We start from the raw sequence: 19,970 nt of genomic DNA on the forward strand, positions 1-19,970 counted from the left end.
GGGGCGCCATCGGCAAGCACATGGCTGTGGGTATCCAAGGTAAAGTTCCCTGGCGGACCACTGATCGGGATCTGCTGACCTCCTCGAACTCGTGTTTAAAGAGACACGTTACAAAGTCGTTTTTTGGACTGAAGTTCGAGGAGGGAAGGCTGATCTCAGATCTGTGTCAGAGGGGAACTTCTACCTTTGGCATTAAAGGTAAAACTGCTCTTAAATCACAGGTCATGGACCAAAATACCACACTCATGAAACACAAAGGTAAAAAGACATTTTACTCAAAAATCACTGCTTAACAATCGCTGTGATCTCAGAATCTTTTGAGTATTATGCCATTTTTGTGGGAAGAACACATCTGATCCTGAACCAGTTGTGTTAAAAAGCAACGTGTGCTTCCATCTGACAGGTCGGAGGTCAGGCAGCGTGGCTCCCAGGGGGTCCTGGGTAATGGAGTCCTCATGACCACTACAGTTGGTGTCATGCCCCTCCACAGCCGGGAGGCTAAAGGCTGGATGCTAAATGAGCGCTGATGGATCGAGGCCTGTTCAGAAACAGAATCAGGTCCAAACCTCGTCAGACACACGAGGCTGATCTGCTGGACAGGAAGCTCGTCAAGCTTTAGATTAGTTTTTATAGTTTAACCAGTTGACAGATTTGAACACAGGGTGGTTAGTTGACTGGTGGAGGCGTTCTGATGTGGTCGATTTATTTCTAAATGTGCGCTATAGGCTGGCTAACAAAGAAAATCACATAGTTATTGAGCTCAAAAATAATTTTGTGGCTGTTATGAATGTGTGAAATATCGATTCCTGGTCAGAAAAACTCAGAAATGAGCTTTTCTGCTGACTGTTCAACTGAAAGTCTTCTACGAGCGCAGCCTGTCTGTCAGTTCCTGTCCAGGCGTCATCTCCTGTGCCGAGGAGGGATCGGCTCTCCTTCCTGCTCTGGACAGTCTGGATTTTTGGCCACTAAAGCTAAAGCCCCAGTGACGCGTCCTGAGAAAATTCACTGTGCAGACGAGGATTGAGGTGAAAACACGAACTGTGGAACCCCACCAGCTTTAATGGAATATGTCTCAGCAGCGACGTATGTATCAGTCTCAGCACTGATTACATACAGAGCCGCTGGTCCCAGGAACTCAACATCCCACCAACCACCACAGACACATTCACCAACACACAGGACCGGAGAGAATGGCTCCTGGTTAAAGAAACTTGGTGACAATCGACCTGGATTGACCAAACAGGGAGAGCTTGATAAGTCAAGGTCCCATCTCTTCCTGGAAGCATAAAGGGAGAGCGTCAGAGGTTTGGAGATGACATGGGAGACAGGAAACGAGGGGTTACAGACAACAGACAGGAGGAGGACGGAGCGCAGACAAACAGGAACACAACGAAATATCAGAGACGTGACAAAAACTCAGCAAAGACGAGACTCGGCACAAGGAAAACACAAGAGAGGGGAGAGAGAGAGATGAGCAAACAGAGGAGGAGTTAAAGAAAGAATCCACTTCCTGGTTCTCCACACCTTTTTTCTTCATTTTCATGATGCTTTTGCATTTTTTCTACTTTTAAAAAAACTGACGTGGTGCATTGTTCAAAGATAAATGTTTCCAGGTTTCTCTGCATCCTTCAGGACTATTACACAACCTGGAGCTTAAATAGAAATGATGTCATCACGGCGTCACTGTGAAGTCAGTGGCGATGCATAAACATTTGCATCCAATGAGATTATTAGATTAACCAATCATTCATCATCATAAAGTATAAATGATGTCTTGATTATGTTGCTATGAAATGCAGCGAACACGAAGGGTGAGAATCGCCCATCAGATACTTTTATTTTCTAATCTGTTTTATTCTGAGGGACAAAACTGGATCTTTATTAATTGTGTTTAAATAAATAAATAATAATTTATTGGATTTTTCCTCATACGTTTGCTGAAGTACAGAAATGTACTGATATTTGATTTTAAGACGCAGACAAAAAGAAATCATCTGAAACTCCATCGAAACAACACTGATGTAAAAATAATAATAAATGATCAGATATCAAAGTGACCTTCATAACAGTGTGAAGAGGTTTCTGAGTGGATTCCTTCTTTGAAGTGCTGCATCACAAACAGAGGCACGACAGAGAGACGGACGGTGGGACAAAGTGACACAGACGGTTAAAGGCCTGATGTTGAGAGAGCCTGTTTGGACAAGTCCATTCTGTCCAATGGGATGGCTGCATTCAGGAACATACCAGCATACACTGTGACTGCAGGGTCGAACTCTTCGGAAGGAAAAATGAAAAATAAAAAAGAGTAACATGCTCTCCAGTCACCAACACGCTCCTTCGTTCTGCAGAATAGAAATTTACTACTGCAAGAAATGTCTGGGTTCCCACTCAACATTTCCAGTTGGTCCTGTTTTTGTTATTTTATTCGTTTGAACACTCTAAACACTGGCTCATACATAGATCCCTCATATTCAAAACATGACTCTGCTCTACCACTGCATTAATAAAATAATAATAACTGTAAGGAAACTCTGAGGTAGGAGAGTTATCAAAGTAGTGGTGTTGTTACATGCCCCCATACTGGCCTGTAGTTACAGGAGAGTTGCAGGAGAGGGCGTTCCTGTTACACTACACAGCTTCACACACTCACGTTTACGATAAATGCATGAAGCTCAAATACACTCAAATAATTTCCAGGACAATAAAGATAATTTTGACAAATTTCCAGGTTGTTTCCATGAGTGGAAAAGTGTTTTCCTGGATGAGAGGGAACCCTGGATGTGTCTCAGTCAATGAGTTGCTGGAGTGAACCGGAGGTATTGCATGAGTGGAGAGATGTTTCACAGTGTGGACCAGGCAGCGGGAGCGAGTGCATCTCAAGGACATTCATCGACAGGAGGGGGAAGAGCACTGACACTGAACAAAATGTGAGGCCATGTGGTATCATCATCGTCATCATCGTCATCATCATCATCATCATCATCGTCATCGTCATCAAAATGCAAAACATCATCGACAACAAAGACAATCGCTGTAAATGAGTAAACCTCCAAACTCTGGATCCTCGCCACCATGTTCAAACATCTCATGGGGAAAAGAAGCAGAAGACTTGAGGCAGAGGGGGAAGTTGCTGACTAGCTGGAGAAAGTTAAACAGCTGGAAAACCTCTGCTGGCAAGCACGCAAAGACCAAACAAACAAACAGAGGCAGCGACAAGGTGCTGGAAAAAGGACGAGGCAGATTCTCAGGGAGCGTGCAACTAAAGGGCTCAGGCTGAGAGGGATCTGATGCTTTTAAAATCATATTTAGCAGGAGAAAAAGTTCAGTCTGAAGGAGAGTGGCAGCGGTGTCACGAGAGAGAACCAGGTGAAGGAGGAGGAGGAGGAGGAGAAAGAGAAGAGGAGGAAAAAAAATGTCTGCGTTCAAGGAATTTCTCTGGGTTGGCGTCTACCTGTTCCTCACGCAGGGCCTGCAGCTTTTTCGTCTTGCTCTGCCGGTAGTACTCCATGATCATCATGGCGGCGTAGATTTTGCCCACCGTCAAGTCTGTGGCTGCTGAGAAAATGACAAGTTACCCTGCAAGATTAGACCCGAGTGAGATGGGACCCTGAGCCGTGGGGGGGATGGGAGTGGGGTACGAGACATCACAAGAGAAATTCACTGTAACATGCAGAGTGCACCAGCAGCAGGGACGGATTCATGTCGAGCCACCTGAACCGCAAAATGCAGAATTCAAACTGTCTCCATGTAGTGGGTTCAGATTTTTACGTCTCCAAAGTAAAGTTTTACCAGAATATGGAAACAAATGATGGTGAAAAAAACTTGAAAGAGTGAAAGAGTGAAAGATTAATGTCACTCCATCTTCCTCACCCACAGAGGCAGAGAAACAAACTCATTACCTCTGCCACAGTTACTATATTTTCCTCTGTGTTTGTTTGTTATTTAGCAGGATTACGTTAAAACTACTCCATTGATTTATATCCAGTGAACTCTTGTTCAAGTTTTAATCTGCATCTCGAATCTTACTCCGCTGACTGTAAATAAAGATGGACGACGTGTTTCCCACAATCCAGAAATGAAGCCAAAATATCCCAGACACGAACGCTGCAGTAGTTCGCCGATGACGTCATTTTAAGTCTGGGCCCGTGATTGGTGGATGGAGACGTGGAAGCCAGGTCCCGTCGATACGTGCACTCGACCAATCACGAGTCAGCCTCAGTTGTAAATCATGACCCCTTTTAAAATCATTTCATAATTTTAACTTCTACTTTGACGTTTTAGTTTGGTCAATGTCCCATCTGTTAATGTGGAGGAGGTGGGATTCATGACCTGTCACGTCGTCCATCTTTATATACAGTCGACATACTGTATATATATATATATATATGTATATATATATATAGACCTATTTGATTATTTAATTTTTTTATTGAGCTGTGATTATGACATGGATGCAAACACACACCTTCATGCTTGTGTTCACCCTCCTTGTCACAAACCCTTGTTCTCTTTGGTTCATTTATTTTTTAATTACAGCATTAATTATGTTGTTTTTAATTAAAGTGCAGTTCTAAAACTCTTTTGTTGTTAGAATTAGTGATCACCACCGTCCAAACATTGAATCCTGAACTGAAACAGCTGAACCTGCTCGCTGGTGCACAACAACACACTTTATTACATCACTGCACAGTTATTACCACAACAAAGGCAGTAGTCTTTTCACAGGCAGATGCTTCACCTATCAATTCACATTCTCTCGTATCGTTTTCTATCCATATCAAACCTTGAGTGTATTTAATCTTTGATCTCAATATTAAGGCTGAGGACTGAAGTAGCCGCCTCACTAAGAAAGACACGGACACCTCCGTCAAATGATCCCTGGAAAACAGGAGCTCAACTTTTTTCTACAAACTCCGGACGTGTATCCCCAGAGTTTGGATGAAACACATAAAACATTTAAAATCAGAAAAATCGTTGAGCTTTGTTTTGGCTCTCAGATAACGTCACGGAATGGGCGGTGACCTTTTCAAAGTGGCACGGCTACGAGTCTTCCAGCATTAAAACACGTGATAAGATATGACCACGCATATCTTATTCTCTTTATTACATTACTGGGCAATCAGACATGACAAAGCATATCGTATATCTCATTAACTGCCATGCATGTAGCCAAACAAGTCAAAGTTACTGCTAAACATGCAGAAGTATGCTAGTTAAAGTCATGTTGGCACTAAAACCGTTCAAATATTCTTATTGTCCTGAACAGATTTACCTGAAAATGTTCATTCATCATGTTCAATGAATTAAATTATCAGCCTATTTTGCTAATTTATTTGCTTCTAAATTCTTCCTGTAGTGAAAAGACTTCTATAGAGGATCTTCTATAGCAGACACCCCCTGATACCAGGACTGACCAGTGTGTGGGCAGCTGTGTGTGAGTGTGTGTGTGTGTGTGTGTGTGTGTGTGTGTGTGTGTGTGTGTGTGTGTGTGTGTGTGTGTGTGTGTGTGTGTGTGTGATGTATGGACCTGTCTCCCGTCCTGAGAGACCTGATCACAATTGGACATCGTTAAGTACATGTGTCCGCACCTGTCATTAAAATGTGTCCACTTCCCCGTTCTATAGGCAAATAAACACGACATTGTCACTTGTGTTTGTGAGGACGAGGTTATGTTTTCACCCAGTCTGAGTCTTTGGTTTGTGTCCGTGTGAGCGAGAGAGCGAGCGAGAACGAGGGCGGAGTCACGAGGGGCTGAATGAATGAATGGATGTGAACTTCAAAAAGTATCATTATGTGGTGATCAGTGTTGACAAAAAGACACTGAGATGTGAAAATATGTTTAAACTGCAGCGGCTCAGAGACGTCAGCTGAGTGGGGCGTCCTTCATATGTGTCCACACGTGTCCCAGACCACCTCTGAATGTGGTCTGAACTTAGCGCTGACCACCTGTGATCGGATCACTCGGGACCTTTGAGATTACCGGGTCTGAACAGAGTCTGTGTACATGTATGTGCTGGTGAGCCTGGAGTACATGTAGAGTAGTCGTGGATGCAGTGGATGTGTATCTACATGTGGAGTGAGTTTATGTTGTCTTGGCCTGATCAGGAGATGCGAAGCAGTGAATGACACTGACTGGTCGAAGCTGTCCTCTTGGTGAGTTGGTGATCGGACACATACACACCACTATGCGCACCTTCCTTCAACTTACCCTTGTGCGGCGTCACCAGCAGGTCCAGAGTCTTCTGCGATAAGTTCGGCCAAATTGCCATCATCTCCTTTCTCAGCTCGGCATCCATCTGGTGCTTGTCTGCACCCCCTGGGCAACCCCCCCACATCGACCCAGAGTGCCCCCACACACACACACACACACACACACACACACACACACACACACACACACACACAAGCATCCAACATGCATACATCCGCACATATGCAAACATCCCACACACATAGAAACAGGGCACAGAAGGTGCGGACCAAAAGGGATGCACAATGGCACAAAGTCCCAAAAGAAATATATTTAACCATTCACACATATGCACATACAAACCCCCCCCCAAAAAAAGTAATGTGTTAGTGTCATAATATTATTATTTTGTCAACAATAATGAAAAACATTCCTTTTTGAAGAGAGAACGACAGAATTTTAAAGGTGATCACATGTTTTTTTTTTCTCCTCTCTTTAATTAAGAGCGTGGTCTTTCGGTTTGAGAGCAGGACTTGTTGATTTCAATTTCCGAGTTTGTAAAACTTTCCCTCAAACAGCTGCTGCTTGTGCTCAGTCTTGCTCTGCTTGTGCTCAGTCTTACTCTGCTTGTGCTCAAACGCAGAACTTTTTGCCAGATTTCCTGCGCTTCGGTGTCACCTATTCTCACGCTCACGTTGCTTTTGTGCACACGTGAAATGTCTGCTCTTGGATTCTTTTCTGTCAGCCAATAGAATGCCAAGTGTTGACAAATTAAATTGTCAACATTACACCTGGCATTCTATTGGTTGGTAATTTTGGTTGAGCACGAGGAGAAGAGCTGAATGTGGAGGGAAGGAAATCTGAGAGCAAGCGCACAGTTTGAGCACAAGCACAGGCTATTTGAGGGAAAGCTTTACAAAGACTGAACGTGAAATCAACAAGTCCGGCTCTACAACTGAAAGACGACTTGAATAAAAGCAGGGAAACAACCATATGATAATACTTGTGAATGACCCAGGAAACACCCGGGAACATCAGACAGGAAAGATGAACAGATGAAAGAGTAAAGGGGTGATAGTACTTTGAGTCGTACCCTTGGCGATCTTTATATCCAGTGCGGTCCTGATCAGAGCCATGAGGGTGGAGTTAAAATGCACCGTGTTGTCGTCTGCGACCGGCAGATCCATGCGCAGCAGCCTCTGTGGAGAGCCAGTCGGGATGAGAGGATGAGAAGGGGATGCGTCCTTGCTAAAAGGGCGGAGTGCCTGAATCTCCGGGGAGTGGGGAGCGGGTTGGGGGGTTTTAGGGGACGGGGTTGAGAGAGCTCCATAGACAACAGCCAATTAGAAGTGGACTTGGATTTGTCCAGGTTTTATTCGATATTCCCTGAGACAGATTAGGGTTTAGACAAGAGCGACTGAGCCTCACTATAGTAATTACTTATTCAGATCTGATGAACGCAGCCTAATTCGTCAAGTCAGGGAATATCAGCTCTTGGCTTTTTAATGTTCTCTGTCAAATGTGTGTGAGATTAAGTGACTGTTGTGCGATTGTGTGTTAAATCTGCTGCACACTTGGATCATTTTATTAGTGCGAGAGCATTTGCTTGAGGAAAGAAAGACGAGTTCCTGCGTCTCCTGTTTTTTTCATTTTTTTTTTCTTGCCAGTGATACTCTACATGACAGCACAGCTATCCAATGAGGGGCCATCTGCTGCTAAGCAACTGTGAGAGCCAAGAACCACAAGGAAGAACAATCAGAGCCAAAATGGCTTCCGACCCAACCTGTGCCCATGTTCCCTAAATGTGTGAATGCTCTGGCGCATTTACACATCTCTGTGGTTACACACATATAGATATAGATGTATATAACAGTACACATACACCGACCCTCCCCCACCAACCCCAACATCCCTCCCCACCTACTTACACACAATTATTTGCACCGACTCCAATTAAGGGTACTTAATTGGAGTCCACAAAATAGGTCGACTGGGGAACAATAACAGTATCACTGGTGTAATTCTGCTATTTTTTTCAGGAGACTGCTGTTTAATTTAACTGAGGCATCTGCTATAGAGCTCCCCCCACCTGTTAGGAGGTTCCCTGTCTTTACATGTCTATACCAAGTAAAACCAATGGAGAAACCTGCAGATAGAACAAAACAAGCTGGGCCACCTGGGGCCGCTTGCCGTTTCTATCCTGGCGTCCATCGGATTTACCGACGAACATGAGCGTTGGGCACTCACGATGGCAAGCACGTTGTATGATGGCGGTGGGGTTGTGTGTACGTGCTCGTGTGTTCCTGAGTGTGTGCGAGTGTCGGGCATGCCCAGAGCCGAGTGTGCGGCAGGCAGAGGGCATCGGCCAACATCCACAGCGCTCGGCAGGCAGCAGACAGGCAGGCTCGAGAGCCGTGCGACAGAGAGTGCGGGGGATTGCATGCGACAACACACCCGCTAGAAATAAAATCCCACAAACCCAGACACAGAGCATGCAGCATGCCGTCACTTCACTCCCACTATCTAAGCCCCAACTCTTCCCACCTACCCATCCCACTACCACCCCGCCCAATTTCCCTCAAAACCCACTTTCACAATACAAGCAGCCGTGCATCCGCGCAAAGAGAGTATCCTCAATCTAATTGGATTGATCCTACTGATTGATTTGTTTTAGTTTGCTCTCTATATTTTTTACAATCATGGTTCCTTTAATCAGAGTCAAATTGGACACCGATGGTAATATTTCATATCAGGTCAAGATCTCTCTCAATGCCAAACGGGTGCAGTGTCTTAAGGGGGACTCAGAGTTAGAAAGGAGTAGAGTTGTGGCATTCCCTGAAAGAAGAAAAAAAATCATAGAGAAGATCAAAAAGAGATGATTGATGTTCGGCCTGTTTTTTTGTTTTGGATCAACCAGACTTTGTAGTAGTAGTAGTAGTAGTAGTAGTTGTAGTAGTTGTAGTACTGTAGGGTAAGGGGAGGGGGTCTATCGAAGGGGACACATGGCAGGGACAGCAGTTAGTTGACTTAAACTCGGTGAAGCTAAGCTTGATCATGAGATGTAGTTACAGATAAAAAGGGGATGAGGAGGGAGAGGAGGATCGTGGAAAACACTGAAAGAGTAAAAGTGGATTCAGGAGGACGTGTTTCAGTCGGAAGTAACAGAGAGAAATCTGAGTGTGATTTGTGTGTAGATAGAAAGAAAAGAGAGAAGAGAGAGGCTGGAAATTACAGAACAAGACAAGAGATAAAGACGAGGACTAGAAACAACACTGACATAAGTTTACTGAGAAGAGGTCGAGTTCGTAAACCACGCGATGCTTTGTTAGCAAAACTGCTTTTTCCACTAAGGGTGAGCGTCCACTAAAGGGAAGATCGAGAACCTTACCGAGACATTAAGAGCAATCTAGTAATCAGTCTATTCCGACACGAAACAAGAGGACATCTCTAAAGGTCTTTAATTAACAGACTTTGTCTTTCTGCGAAACTCGATCAATGAATACTGGAAGGCTGTGATGGCTGAAGTATGTGATGGGGTGGGGGGGGAGGGCACTGCCGAGACAAGTTGACATTCTGGAGAGGAAGAAAAAGAGGGAACAGAAAGGAGAGGGTGAGAAGAGACGGACCAGGGATTCTGTGAAGGAGTGAAGATGAGCTGATTCGCGGACACACAGGTGGAAGGACAGAGGAAGGACAGAGGAAGGACAGAGGAATGACAGAGAGAGCGAGAGAGAGAAGTTTAAAAAACTTTGAAAAGAAGAAAAAGAATTAGCGCCCTTCGCTCGTATGCCTCCACCAACCGGTGCATTTTCAGTTTACATACATTTATTAATCCAGACTCATGTTTAAGCCCCAAAAATATTTAGTGAGGCCACCGTGACCTTTTGTGCCAAATCTGGACAACATACCAACGTCGGTATGTACGTATGTTTACTGGGTGTCACTGGCTCGGAGGCATAACAACGAAAACTCGTAAAAGGCGCAAGAAGTAGAAAAAGACAGTGGAGAGAAAAGAAAAGTAAAAGTAGGAAGAAAAAGATAAAAACAAATCAGAGAGACAGGAGTGAATGAGCGACTGACATCCAGGTTCAGTGTTTGCAATATTTGATCAAAGGCATCATACAGAATAAGTGTAAGGATGTTATACATTTATAGAATTGGTACTGGTTTGTTTGAAGAGACTGCTGCCTCAAGATTGGACTTTATATTTTAACTTTCCACTTTTTCATGTATGTCATGTCTATTTTTTCTTACAGACTTTGGATGAAGTATCCTTCATAAAACTGAGATGGTACCAAACACCTTTCAGCCGTACTTCTGAAAAGTTGAGATCCAATGATACATCTTTTATATCCAGTGACGAGATAAGTTAGCTCAAGTAGCTCATTGTGGCAGCTCATGCACTTCACACTTCACACTCCTCATTGTGATGCTACTTTTCAGAGCCTCTTAGCCTTAATGCAAAATCACAGGAACAATTTGTTCTTCCCTGAAGCACTTTATCTTTTTATTATCCCTGGTGAATCTGGATGTCAATGAGAGAGAGAATGAAAGAGAGAGAAGAGTTTATACTGAGAGAGACAAAATGGGACAGCGAATGCGGAAATGCTCGATTCAAATCCAAACCCTGGTGGTCTGAGGCACAAAGAGACGCTGACGTTTCCTTGGGTGTCAAAAAAAAACTTGAGGGCCAGAACTTCCTTCCTACTCATTTTGCTTTGCATTATTATGTTGTTGTGTGCACAGCGTGTATATATGTGTGTTCATGTGTGTATGTGTGCACTAAAGTGCCATCCACAGGAATAAGAGACTCAGAGGACTGAAGACAGAAACCCTTGCCGTTCCTTCTGTACCTGCATCGTAAGCAAAGAGTCGCACGGTGTGAAAATAAGCCTGAATGAAAAAATCTTTGTTTGAGGTAATAGATAAATTATTTATGATTAAAACTGAGAAACAACGACTTGTGTAAAGTGTGTTTATTATTATCTAAGTAGTGGTCACAAAGTTAATCACCTGCGGTCATTGGCATTATTTGCAGGATGTTTATAATGTACTGAAAATAATCATGTCGCAAATATTGAGAAAATGTGGCCGAATATTAGGTTTTATTTATAATATTAGTTTTTTGCACTAAAATTTTGTGTATATTTTATTTATAACAACTCTTAAACAAATCAGGCTGCATAGACATGATTACCATGGAAGTTTACTTCATAGTTCGTGCACTTATTCTAGAAGATATGAAAATATGCAAATATCATTTCAAATAATTCGAAAGAAGAGTTCTTTCTTTCAAAGAGTCAGATTTATGCTCCATCGCTGGTTTTCTGGTGTGTGTTTGTGTGCGTGCATGCGTCCGTGCAGGTTGCAGAGGGACTGGCAAAGCCTCCTCTGTTCCCTCACTCCTGCGGCCTGACGGGAGGAAAAGGAAAAAAGAAAAGAGGACTGACTACCACTCCACTATCACTTCACTTCACTGCACGATGACAAAAAAAAAAGCCCATCCCTCCATCCCCGCGGTCGGAGAGAGAGAAGAGAGGACAGCGCTCACCACCACCACCACAACCACCACTAACAGACAATGAGGAGAACACCGCTGGGAGGAGGAGGGAAGGGATGGAGGAGGAGGAGGAGGAGGAGGAGAGACTCGGGGAGGTGGGTTTCAACAGGTGAGAGAGGAGAGGTTCTCCTCCCCAGCGATGGGGAGGTCTGAGGACGGAGATGGGAGGGGAGAGGGGTGGGGGGGGGGGGGAGAAAAGGGTGATGGGAGAGAGGAGCGAGGAGAAGGAGGTGGGAGTGGTCGTGGTGGAGGGGTAAGGTGGGGGGCGAGTCTACCTTATAGGCGACCCGGGCGGGACACCTCTTCCCAAGGCCTAGCGGCGGACACATGTGTCTTAGCATCTGATACATGTCTGTGTAACTGATCCGGCCGCTGGGGTGGCCACAAACACACACAGGTCACACACACACACACACACACACACATTCACACACCGCACGCCACCGCACGCCAACACACACACACACACACACACACACAACAGACAGGACAAACGAAGACGGACGACGTGACAACGAAAGAAAGGAAAAACAGTGAGGGTCGAGGGAGAGGGAGGACGCAGACGCACAGAGGTGTGTTTCAGGGGGGAGACACGAGGGGGAAAACAGAAAGAAAGCGACAAAGGAAAGGAAGAGGGGGAGGGAACAAATACACAGAGGTTATTGTTTTGATCGCTGTGGACATGTGGTTGCTGTGGTGAGAGACAGAGAGAAAGAGAGAGAACGAGGGGGGGGGGTTGTGTGTTTCGTGGCTTCTACTCTGGTTTGTCATAAAGTACGGGAGAGGAGAGGGAAGGAGAGGGGGAGAGAGGCTGGGGGAGAAGGGGAGGGCTGGAGGAGGAGGTGTTATTTAGTTTAGTTAGTTGTTCAGATGCCGTTCTATGCGAGGTGAAAAGGGGATTTGTTTGTTTTTTGGTCTTCGCCCTCTTTCGCCGCTCGTATAGAAGTGGCAGCGGAGCTTCTGGCAGGCAAAGAAAAGCACCGCTGCAGAGGTCGGTGTCACAGTGACAAGTCAATGCAGTCTGTAACTGAGGCTGCGTGTCCACCAGGGACCTCACAGCTGCCCAGATGTTCCCAGGAGACCTCACTGATCCTGGTTCCCCGACAGCTCCTGTAGGTTTTGGCTTTGAGAAGGTCAGTTCAGCCACGTCACAGAAAATGTCACGTTGATGGTTTCGGGCTGTTTGATAACGGGATATGATTCTATGATACGGAGTTTGCATGTTCTTCCCGTGTCTACGTGCATGTCTGAAAGCAGTTTGCTCGGCCCTGCGGTTCCCCGACCCCTCGTGTCAGCTGGGGTTGGCTAAAGTATAGATAACAGATGGATATGACTCAGAGAAACAGTATTTCTCAGCATAATCTATAAATGTCACTATAAACAGGAATTAGGGCGCTACTTCAATTGTGTAACGGTGTTTGCAAGGTTTGCAGTTTGATAATTTGAATAAATTTGATGATAAAGTTTGATAAATTATTACAATTTTAAATGGTACTTTTAAAAAGTAGAGTTTCAGTAAATGTGCCTGCAGATTCAAAAAGTCAAATGAAGCTCAACACCTCATGAGCTCCTGGTGTAACTTTGTGTGTGTGTGTGTGTGTGTGTGTGTGTGTGTGTGTGTGTGTGTGTGTGTGTGTGTGTGTGTGTGTGTGTGTTGATTCCGAGGTTGTTGTGATGTAGGTGATCTGACCCTTTAAAGGCTCAGTGTGTAAGATTTAGGTGAAAGGGTAGAAATATAAAGGGTAGAAACATTTAAATACTTTATATTTGCATCGGGAGACAGACGCTTTCATGTTTGGAAGGGGAGGGTGGGGGGTATTCAGCTGCAACATGCAACTTCACCACTAGATGTCACTAAATTCTACACACTGAACCTTTAACCTTTTCTTTTCTTGAAGCCAAAACCTGCAGCAGCTTAAAAAAGGTCTTTACAAACGCAGATGTGAAGAACAATGATTCTTCCCACGAGCATCTGTCAACATTTAAGAGGAACAGAACCTGGTGGACACAAGACCTTTATATGTCCAGAGCCCCTGGCCCAAACCACACACACACACACACACACGCGCACACACACGCGCACACACACGCGCGCACACACACACACAGGCTCACACACAAGCACACACACCCTACCCTTTAACTTCCTCAGAGCCACAAACAGGGGCTGTCTGGTCGTATCATTTTAGTCGTTAAGGCGTTTTCCACTAAAGGTTTGTTGACGCAACACAAGCTCACTGCTTTCATAACGAATGCACACAGGAAAAGTAATGTCAATGTAATTAGGAACAGCTTTATTTAACGACAGTATATCGGGTTGACTTAGTTTTATATCTGAATTGATTTTGCAGAAATTAGTTTTTGTAGTTGCTTGTTTTAGACTTAAGTCACATTTTATTGTGCACTGTTGTGTGCAGTCTTCATGAAGAGCTTGCAACGGGCCTACAGCATTATTTTCATTCCTTGAATCCTTAAAGTCAAAGTTCTTTTTTGATCTGACTTTTGCTGTCGATATTCAGGAACAACGCTACTCAGCATGGGATGTTTTATCTTTATATGGAATAAGATTCTAGAGTCAGATGTGGAAACTACAAATTTGAAGCTTAAATCGTACGTATATCGCTGAGCTCAGTTTTTCACAAACCATGGAGGCACAAGAATCAGCAGAGTCTGTGGAGCCTCTAATGTCCCAACAGGTGAAATTTATTCATCATATTAACTACTTCGCGCAGGATAAATATCTTTTGCGGACAAGATATAAATTTGATGATTCGATAATTACCTCGTGTGAACAAGTTAACGTATGTGCAGCCAATGATTCCTGTTGAGGAGCAGCAAGAAGTTCATTATGTGAATAAAACTTGATTTCTCTCGTTAGAGACGTATATTAATTTTTATTAAATTAACTTGTGCACACAATATTTATCATGTGCGAATAAGATAAATAAATATCACCTGGTGGGACTGAGCAGCTCCGGAGGAATCAGTTACATGAGTCAAAGTCTGCAGACTCTGGAGCCTCCGTGACACATGGCGGTCAGCGCGGTGACGGGTTTCAGAGCGAGCCCTCACAGCGTTTGTCTCCCCCACCCCTCACCCCTCACCCCTCACCCCTCACCCAACCCCAAACAAGAACGATGCACAGTGCTCGACTGTTCGCTGCCCAGGCAAAAATTAGAAAGCAAGCAGAAAGAAAAGAGTCCAGACTCTGGTGTTTACATCGCAGTGAATTAAAAGTGAACACATCAGTGTAACTTCCCCAGCGTTCAGTCAGGAGACAGCAGCGAGTGCAGTGCACCACTTCATGCTTCACACACCACTACCAGTGTGTGTGTGTGCGTGTACAAGATTGTGTGTGTGTGCATTTCTGCATTGTCCCAAACATTCTCATTGTCATGACAGAATGCAAATACAACAGAAACCCCCTCCCCGAAGAAAACTAAATGATTCAATGGTGAAATGAGATTAAAACAACTGGATAATGCAAACCCAAACAGAAACAAACCAAATGAAGTTTGAAGTAGGAGAGAATTTGTTCTAAAAGTGATAAAGAGCGACATTCATTCCAGTCTCTTAAAGGCGAGCAGGTTGTGTTAAAGTTTGTGCTTTAGGGGTTTGGTCCAAACCTTGCAGGCCACCCTATGTGGGCATTTCTTGCCAAGGCCCAGGGGAGGGGAGATAACTCTCAATAAACTGTACATATCCTTATAATGTATGCGCCCGCTGCAAGAAAAATACAAGGAGGGAAGGTTAGGAGAGGGAGCACACAGGTCACAGAGAGAGAGAGAGAGAGAGAGAGAGAGAGAGAGAGAGAGAGAGAGAGAGAGAGAGAGAGAGGAAAGGTAGAAAAGGAGAGTACATTTATTTACACTAAGAAAAAGAAGATGCATGCTCAGTCACACACACTCTCCTCAGAGAGGGGGAGAAGAGGAAGAGGAGAGGGTTACATTCATCTCAACTCTGCACCAAAAGTGCAATTGGAGAAAGAAAGTTCATAGAGCGAGAAAGAGAGGGAGAAAGTTGGATCGTTCTCTCAGACGTGTCAGTTTTAACCGGCCCACTGTTTAACTTCTGTCACCACATGACGCACTTCCTGTTGCACCGTGACGCCCGGCTTTGCCCCGTTTTCAGGACGGGAGAGAAAGTCAAGGGTTAAGAGTAACGAGACATTCAGCATGAAAGTGTCCAAAAGTCTGGAGACACGTCTGAGTCAGTTTTATGCTACACATGTCTGTAGTTGGTAAGTTTGTGCATTTGCTGTTTTCACTTGTGTGTTTCTGCCTTTGCGTTGTTCTGTGGGATTTCTAAAGTGTGTGTGTGTGTGTGTGTGTGTGAAAATGAGAGAGTGTGTGTTTGCGTGCTCGCTACTCACCAGGCGGCAGGGTCGTACTCGGCCCAAATCCTTACGTACTCGTCCAGGTGATGCGGCCCCAGGATCGACGAGTCTCTGGTCAGGTACTCAAAGTTGTCCATGATCACAGCCACAAACAGATTCAGCATCTGGAGCAAAGACAAACAAACTCACACTCACATCAAAGTCTTTCTCGTCAAGTTCAAACAATGACACGTGCATGAAAATAAAAGAGGATGTCGTCCCCTGCTGGTCGTTCGACAGAATACAGGTTTCAGGCACTTCTGCATTGGCTTCACTTTCAGGATTTAGAGTCAACATCCATTTTTTCCATGCAGTGCACAAACACATGATTTCTAACATGTAACTTAACATGGCAAGTGTTTCTAACAATCTTCCCCTTGTGGCCAGCTGCAGTACTGCGAAACAGAACTGCTTCCAATATGTGACAAAGTTATGTTTTTATCTGTTGTGTGTATTTTAGTCATTCTCTTTATTCTCCTTAAATCCTTTGTAATGTGTCTTTGAGTTTCCTTGTTAAGCGCTACACGAATAAAATGTATTTTCTTTATTGTTATTACTGCAACAATGGAACTTTTCTCCCATTAACAATTAATGTTGATCCAGTTTACAAGAGGTGTTCATGTTTGTCTGTTTTTTCAACTGGTTGAAACGTTTCGTTTTCTGTGTGTGTTTCTCACCAGGAAGGAGCAGAGGAAGATGAAGGAGACAAAGTAGGTGTAGGCGAAGGTGCTGCCACACTCTGGCTCCGTGTTTCCTGAGGCCTTGTCGCACTCTTTACCGCCCAGACAAGCCAACATGATCTCATGCCACGCCTCGCCAGTCGCGCTCCTGCACGGGGGGGGGGAACACGCAGAGAGGTCAAGAAGACAGAAGCACGAAGAGCGGATTGTAAAGCGAGAGACTGAAGAAGAAGTGGGAGGACTCACCTGAACAGCAGCATGAGGGCCATGATGAAGGTTCTGAAGTTATTGTGCTCATTGATGGCACTTTCTCCCTCCTCGTGCTCCAGTGCCAGGTTACCAAACAACTACACACACACACACACACACACACACACACACACACACACACACACACACACACACACACACACACACACACACACACACACACAAAGTTACACCAGGAGCTCATGAGGTGTTGAGCTTCATTTGACTTTTTGAATCTGCAGGCACATTTACTGAAACTCTACTTTTTAAAAGTACCATTTAAAATTTTAATAATTTATCAAACTTTATCATCAAATTTATTCAAATTATCAAACTGCAAACCTTTAGTTATGCTGCAGATTTAAGACAAAACATGCAACTACCAACTAACACTATTTAAAAAAGTTAGTTACAACCGCTAACATTATTATTGTTCCTACTTGGCTTAATTTTGAAAACTGGACTTTTATTGGTGATGTTTTACTTTTACATTAATAACAAACAAATAATAACAAACTTTATTTATAGGCTATTTTTTCAAAATACAGTTACAAAGAGCTTTACATGCTTGAAACAGGAATAAGTCAAATAAGACCAGGGAATAAAATAAAAGGTGTTTCTGAGCTGTTGTGTTTCCAAGAGTCACAACGACCTTGACCTCTGACCTTTGAACACCCCAATGTAATCAGTTCATCCTTGAGTCCAAGGAAATTTGAAGCGTGGAGGAATAAAGATCAACCCTGGTTGGTTGTCAGAGCTCACCTGCATGCCGATAATGGCGTAGATGAAGAAGAGCATGGCGATGAGCAGACACACATACGGCAGAGCCTACCAGAGCAGAAGAAGAAATGTTCGTCAGAGGCGTGAACTGAGTCGGGATTGAACCTGTGTATGTGCGTTGTGTCAACATGTGAAGACCTTGAAGGACTGGACAAAGGTCCACAGCAGGATGCGGATGGTTTCTCCCTGTCGCAGCAGCTTGATGAGGCGAGCTGCCCTGAACAGCCTCAGGAAGCTCAGGTTGATGAAATTATCCTACAGCAGAGACCAAGGGATGAAAATCAGTTTCACAAAACACAACAAACCTGCACAACCTCCCTCTGCTAAACACAAAAAACAAAAACAACAGCGGAGGAAGGAGAGGACAGAGAGAGAGAGGGGGGGGGGGGGGGGGGGGGGGGGGAGCCAAAACCAAATAAACCACAACTGAAAACATAATGACACTGAGGAGAAGATACAAGTTTAAATGAGAGAAAAGGTCAAAAGACAAAGAAAAAGAAAAAAGAAGGAAATAAGGAAAATTATAAGTCAAAGAGTCTAAAGGTCATCATCCAATCTGGTACAGCAGGACGCTTCTTTAGGAGAACCAAATGCACTGATCTCTGAGGGGGGGGGGGGGCAAGCAGGCCACACAAGATGGAGCACAGTGCACTGTGCCTGTCAACCACACACACACACACACACTCACGCACACACACACACACGCACACACACACACACACACACACACACACACACGCACACGCACACGCACACGTTCTTTTGGAGATAAGAGCATGGCTTGGGGTCTCGTTTCACTTATGATTCTTCCAAATATTGTTTAAAATATTTGTCAAAACCAGTTCAAACTGGGATTCAGCTCCATGAATCACTGACGTTCACCTTCAGTCAAACCTTTGCACATTTATTATTCTTTCGCTGACTATTTAAAATGCAGTGTTGAAGGTTTCTGATTCCTGTACTGCACGAAAATGATATATATGTGTGTGCATGTGTTTGGTGAACTTTCAAATACCCTCATGTTACGAGGATAAAAACAGGTCACTATTAAAATCCAAATATATGATTCTTGGAGCTGGAATCCTGTTTAGTAGCCTTGTAAAAATCTTTATTTTTTTGACCCCCAGTTTTGGATTTTATTTATTTTTAAATATAAAACAGCCGAACTCTCCCTGGTGAGAACCTGGTGTTTTTTGGTTGACAGGCAAGGCGGGTAGAGGAGCATGAGGAGGAAGAGGAGGGAGAGGAAAAAGGAGGAAGTAGCAATCAGCCTCAGTGCAGGCATGGCATGGCTTGACTTGGCATGGCTTGGCATGGCTTGGACTGGCATGGCAGCATACTTTCTTCATGGTAAAAACTGGCCTACATGCAGACCAGCAGGGGGCAGTGGGTGCCGAGCACAAATCATAAGCTCTGATTCACACATTCACTTATTTAGTAGCACTAAGAGTGTGAGCGGTTTTATTTAGAAACTTTCAAACTAACTTTCAAAATCAAAGAATCTTTGTTGAATTCAAATGAAGCTAAAATAGTTATGATGCATTAAAACATTGTGATAAACTTTCCCTCCGTTGGTTAGAAGCTCTGTTTTAAAACTGGACACATGAAAAGTCTAGAAATGGTTAAACTATTCCAGCTATTTATTATTTCTAAACTATTTTTGTCCCTGTCAGGATCCTGTAGATCGATGACTCCGGTTTCCCAGTGATCTGATTGGCCAGTAGTTTGGTCATGGCCAGGTTTTGCTCTAGAGCAGTTTCAGAATAAGTTACCGTGGTGATTTAACAAGTGAAGCAGCTTCGTAGGACTGAAAACTCAGAGTTAAACCTGAAGTCACCTCGATAACTGCAAATCCCTCCTCGTAGCTCAGACCCCTGACAATTTTGGGAGGAATTACTGCGACCAGGAATTTGTTTTACGCATCTAAACATAAATAATTATAATATTTTTTACTGCGCATGAAATAAACAAATGATTTTCTACTTTTCTAGGGAACTAAATATGATCAAAACGTAAACATTGTCTTACACTAATAATGAGCCTCTCGCTCTGTCGTCAAATCAAGGAATTTTAAAGGTCGTCATCCAGAGAAGCGCATGCACTGGGGTCAAAGGTTAAGATCTGGGGGAGTGGGTG

The 19,970-nt window shown here is 44.1% G+C and overlaps 2 protein-coding genes across 39 annotated transcripts in view; one reads left to right on the forward strand and one right to left on the reverse strand.

The window, feature by feature from the left end:
• Positions 1-19,970, forward strand: part of LOC117754516 (hemicentin-2-like) — a 541,775-nt gene that overhangs the window by 259,665 nt on the left and 262,140 nt on the right. The gene's annotated exons all lie outside the window — the stretch shown is intronic.
• cacna1ab (calcium channel, voltage-dependent, P/Q type, alpha 1A subunit, b) overlaps positions 1-19,970 on the reverse strand; it is a 139,851-nt gene that overhangs the window by 18,016 nt on the left and 101,865 nt on the right. For 16 of the 38 annotated variants that reach the window (XM_034570943.1, XM_034570857.1, XM_034573067.1 and 13 more), the window contains 10 exons: positions 17,973-18,089; positions 17,817-17,882; positions 17,052-17,152; positions 16,803-16,953; positions 16,123-16,250; positions 15,377-15,473; positions 7,284-7,389; positions 6,209-6,316; positions 3,452-3,555; positions 2,245-2,274 (listed from right to left, as the gene is read on the reverse strand). In XM_034570943.1, the coding sequence (XP_034426834.1) occupies positions 2,245-2,274; positions 3,452-3,555; positions 6,209-6,316; positions 7,284-7,389; positions 15,377-15,473; positions 16,123-16,250; positions 16,803-16,953; positions 17,052-17,152; positions 17,817-17,882; positions 17,973-18,089 (1,008 nt within the window). Of the gene's footprint in view, positions 1-2,244; positions 2,275-2,467; positions 3,289-3,331; positions 3,556-6,208; positions 6,317-7,283; positions 7,390-12,025; positions 12,123-15,376; positions 15,474-16,122; positions 16,251-16,802; positions 16,954-17,051; positions 17,153-17,816; positions 17,883-17,972; positions 18,090-19,970 lie in introns of those variants that run through there. The other 22 variants (XM_034572384.1, XM_034572027.1, XM_034571588.1 and 19 more) reach the window with 8 other exon arrangements.

The sequence above is a fragment of the Hippoglossus hippoglossus genome, chromosome 1 (genome assembly GCF_009819705.1).
Source record: "Hippoglossus hippoglossus isolate fHipHip1 chromosome 1, fHipHip1.pri, whole genome shotgun sequence".
NCBI lineage: Eukaryota > Metazoa > Chordata > Actinopteri > Pleuronectiformes > Pleuronectidae > Hippoglossus > Hippoglossus hippoglossus.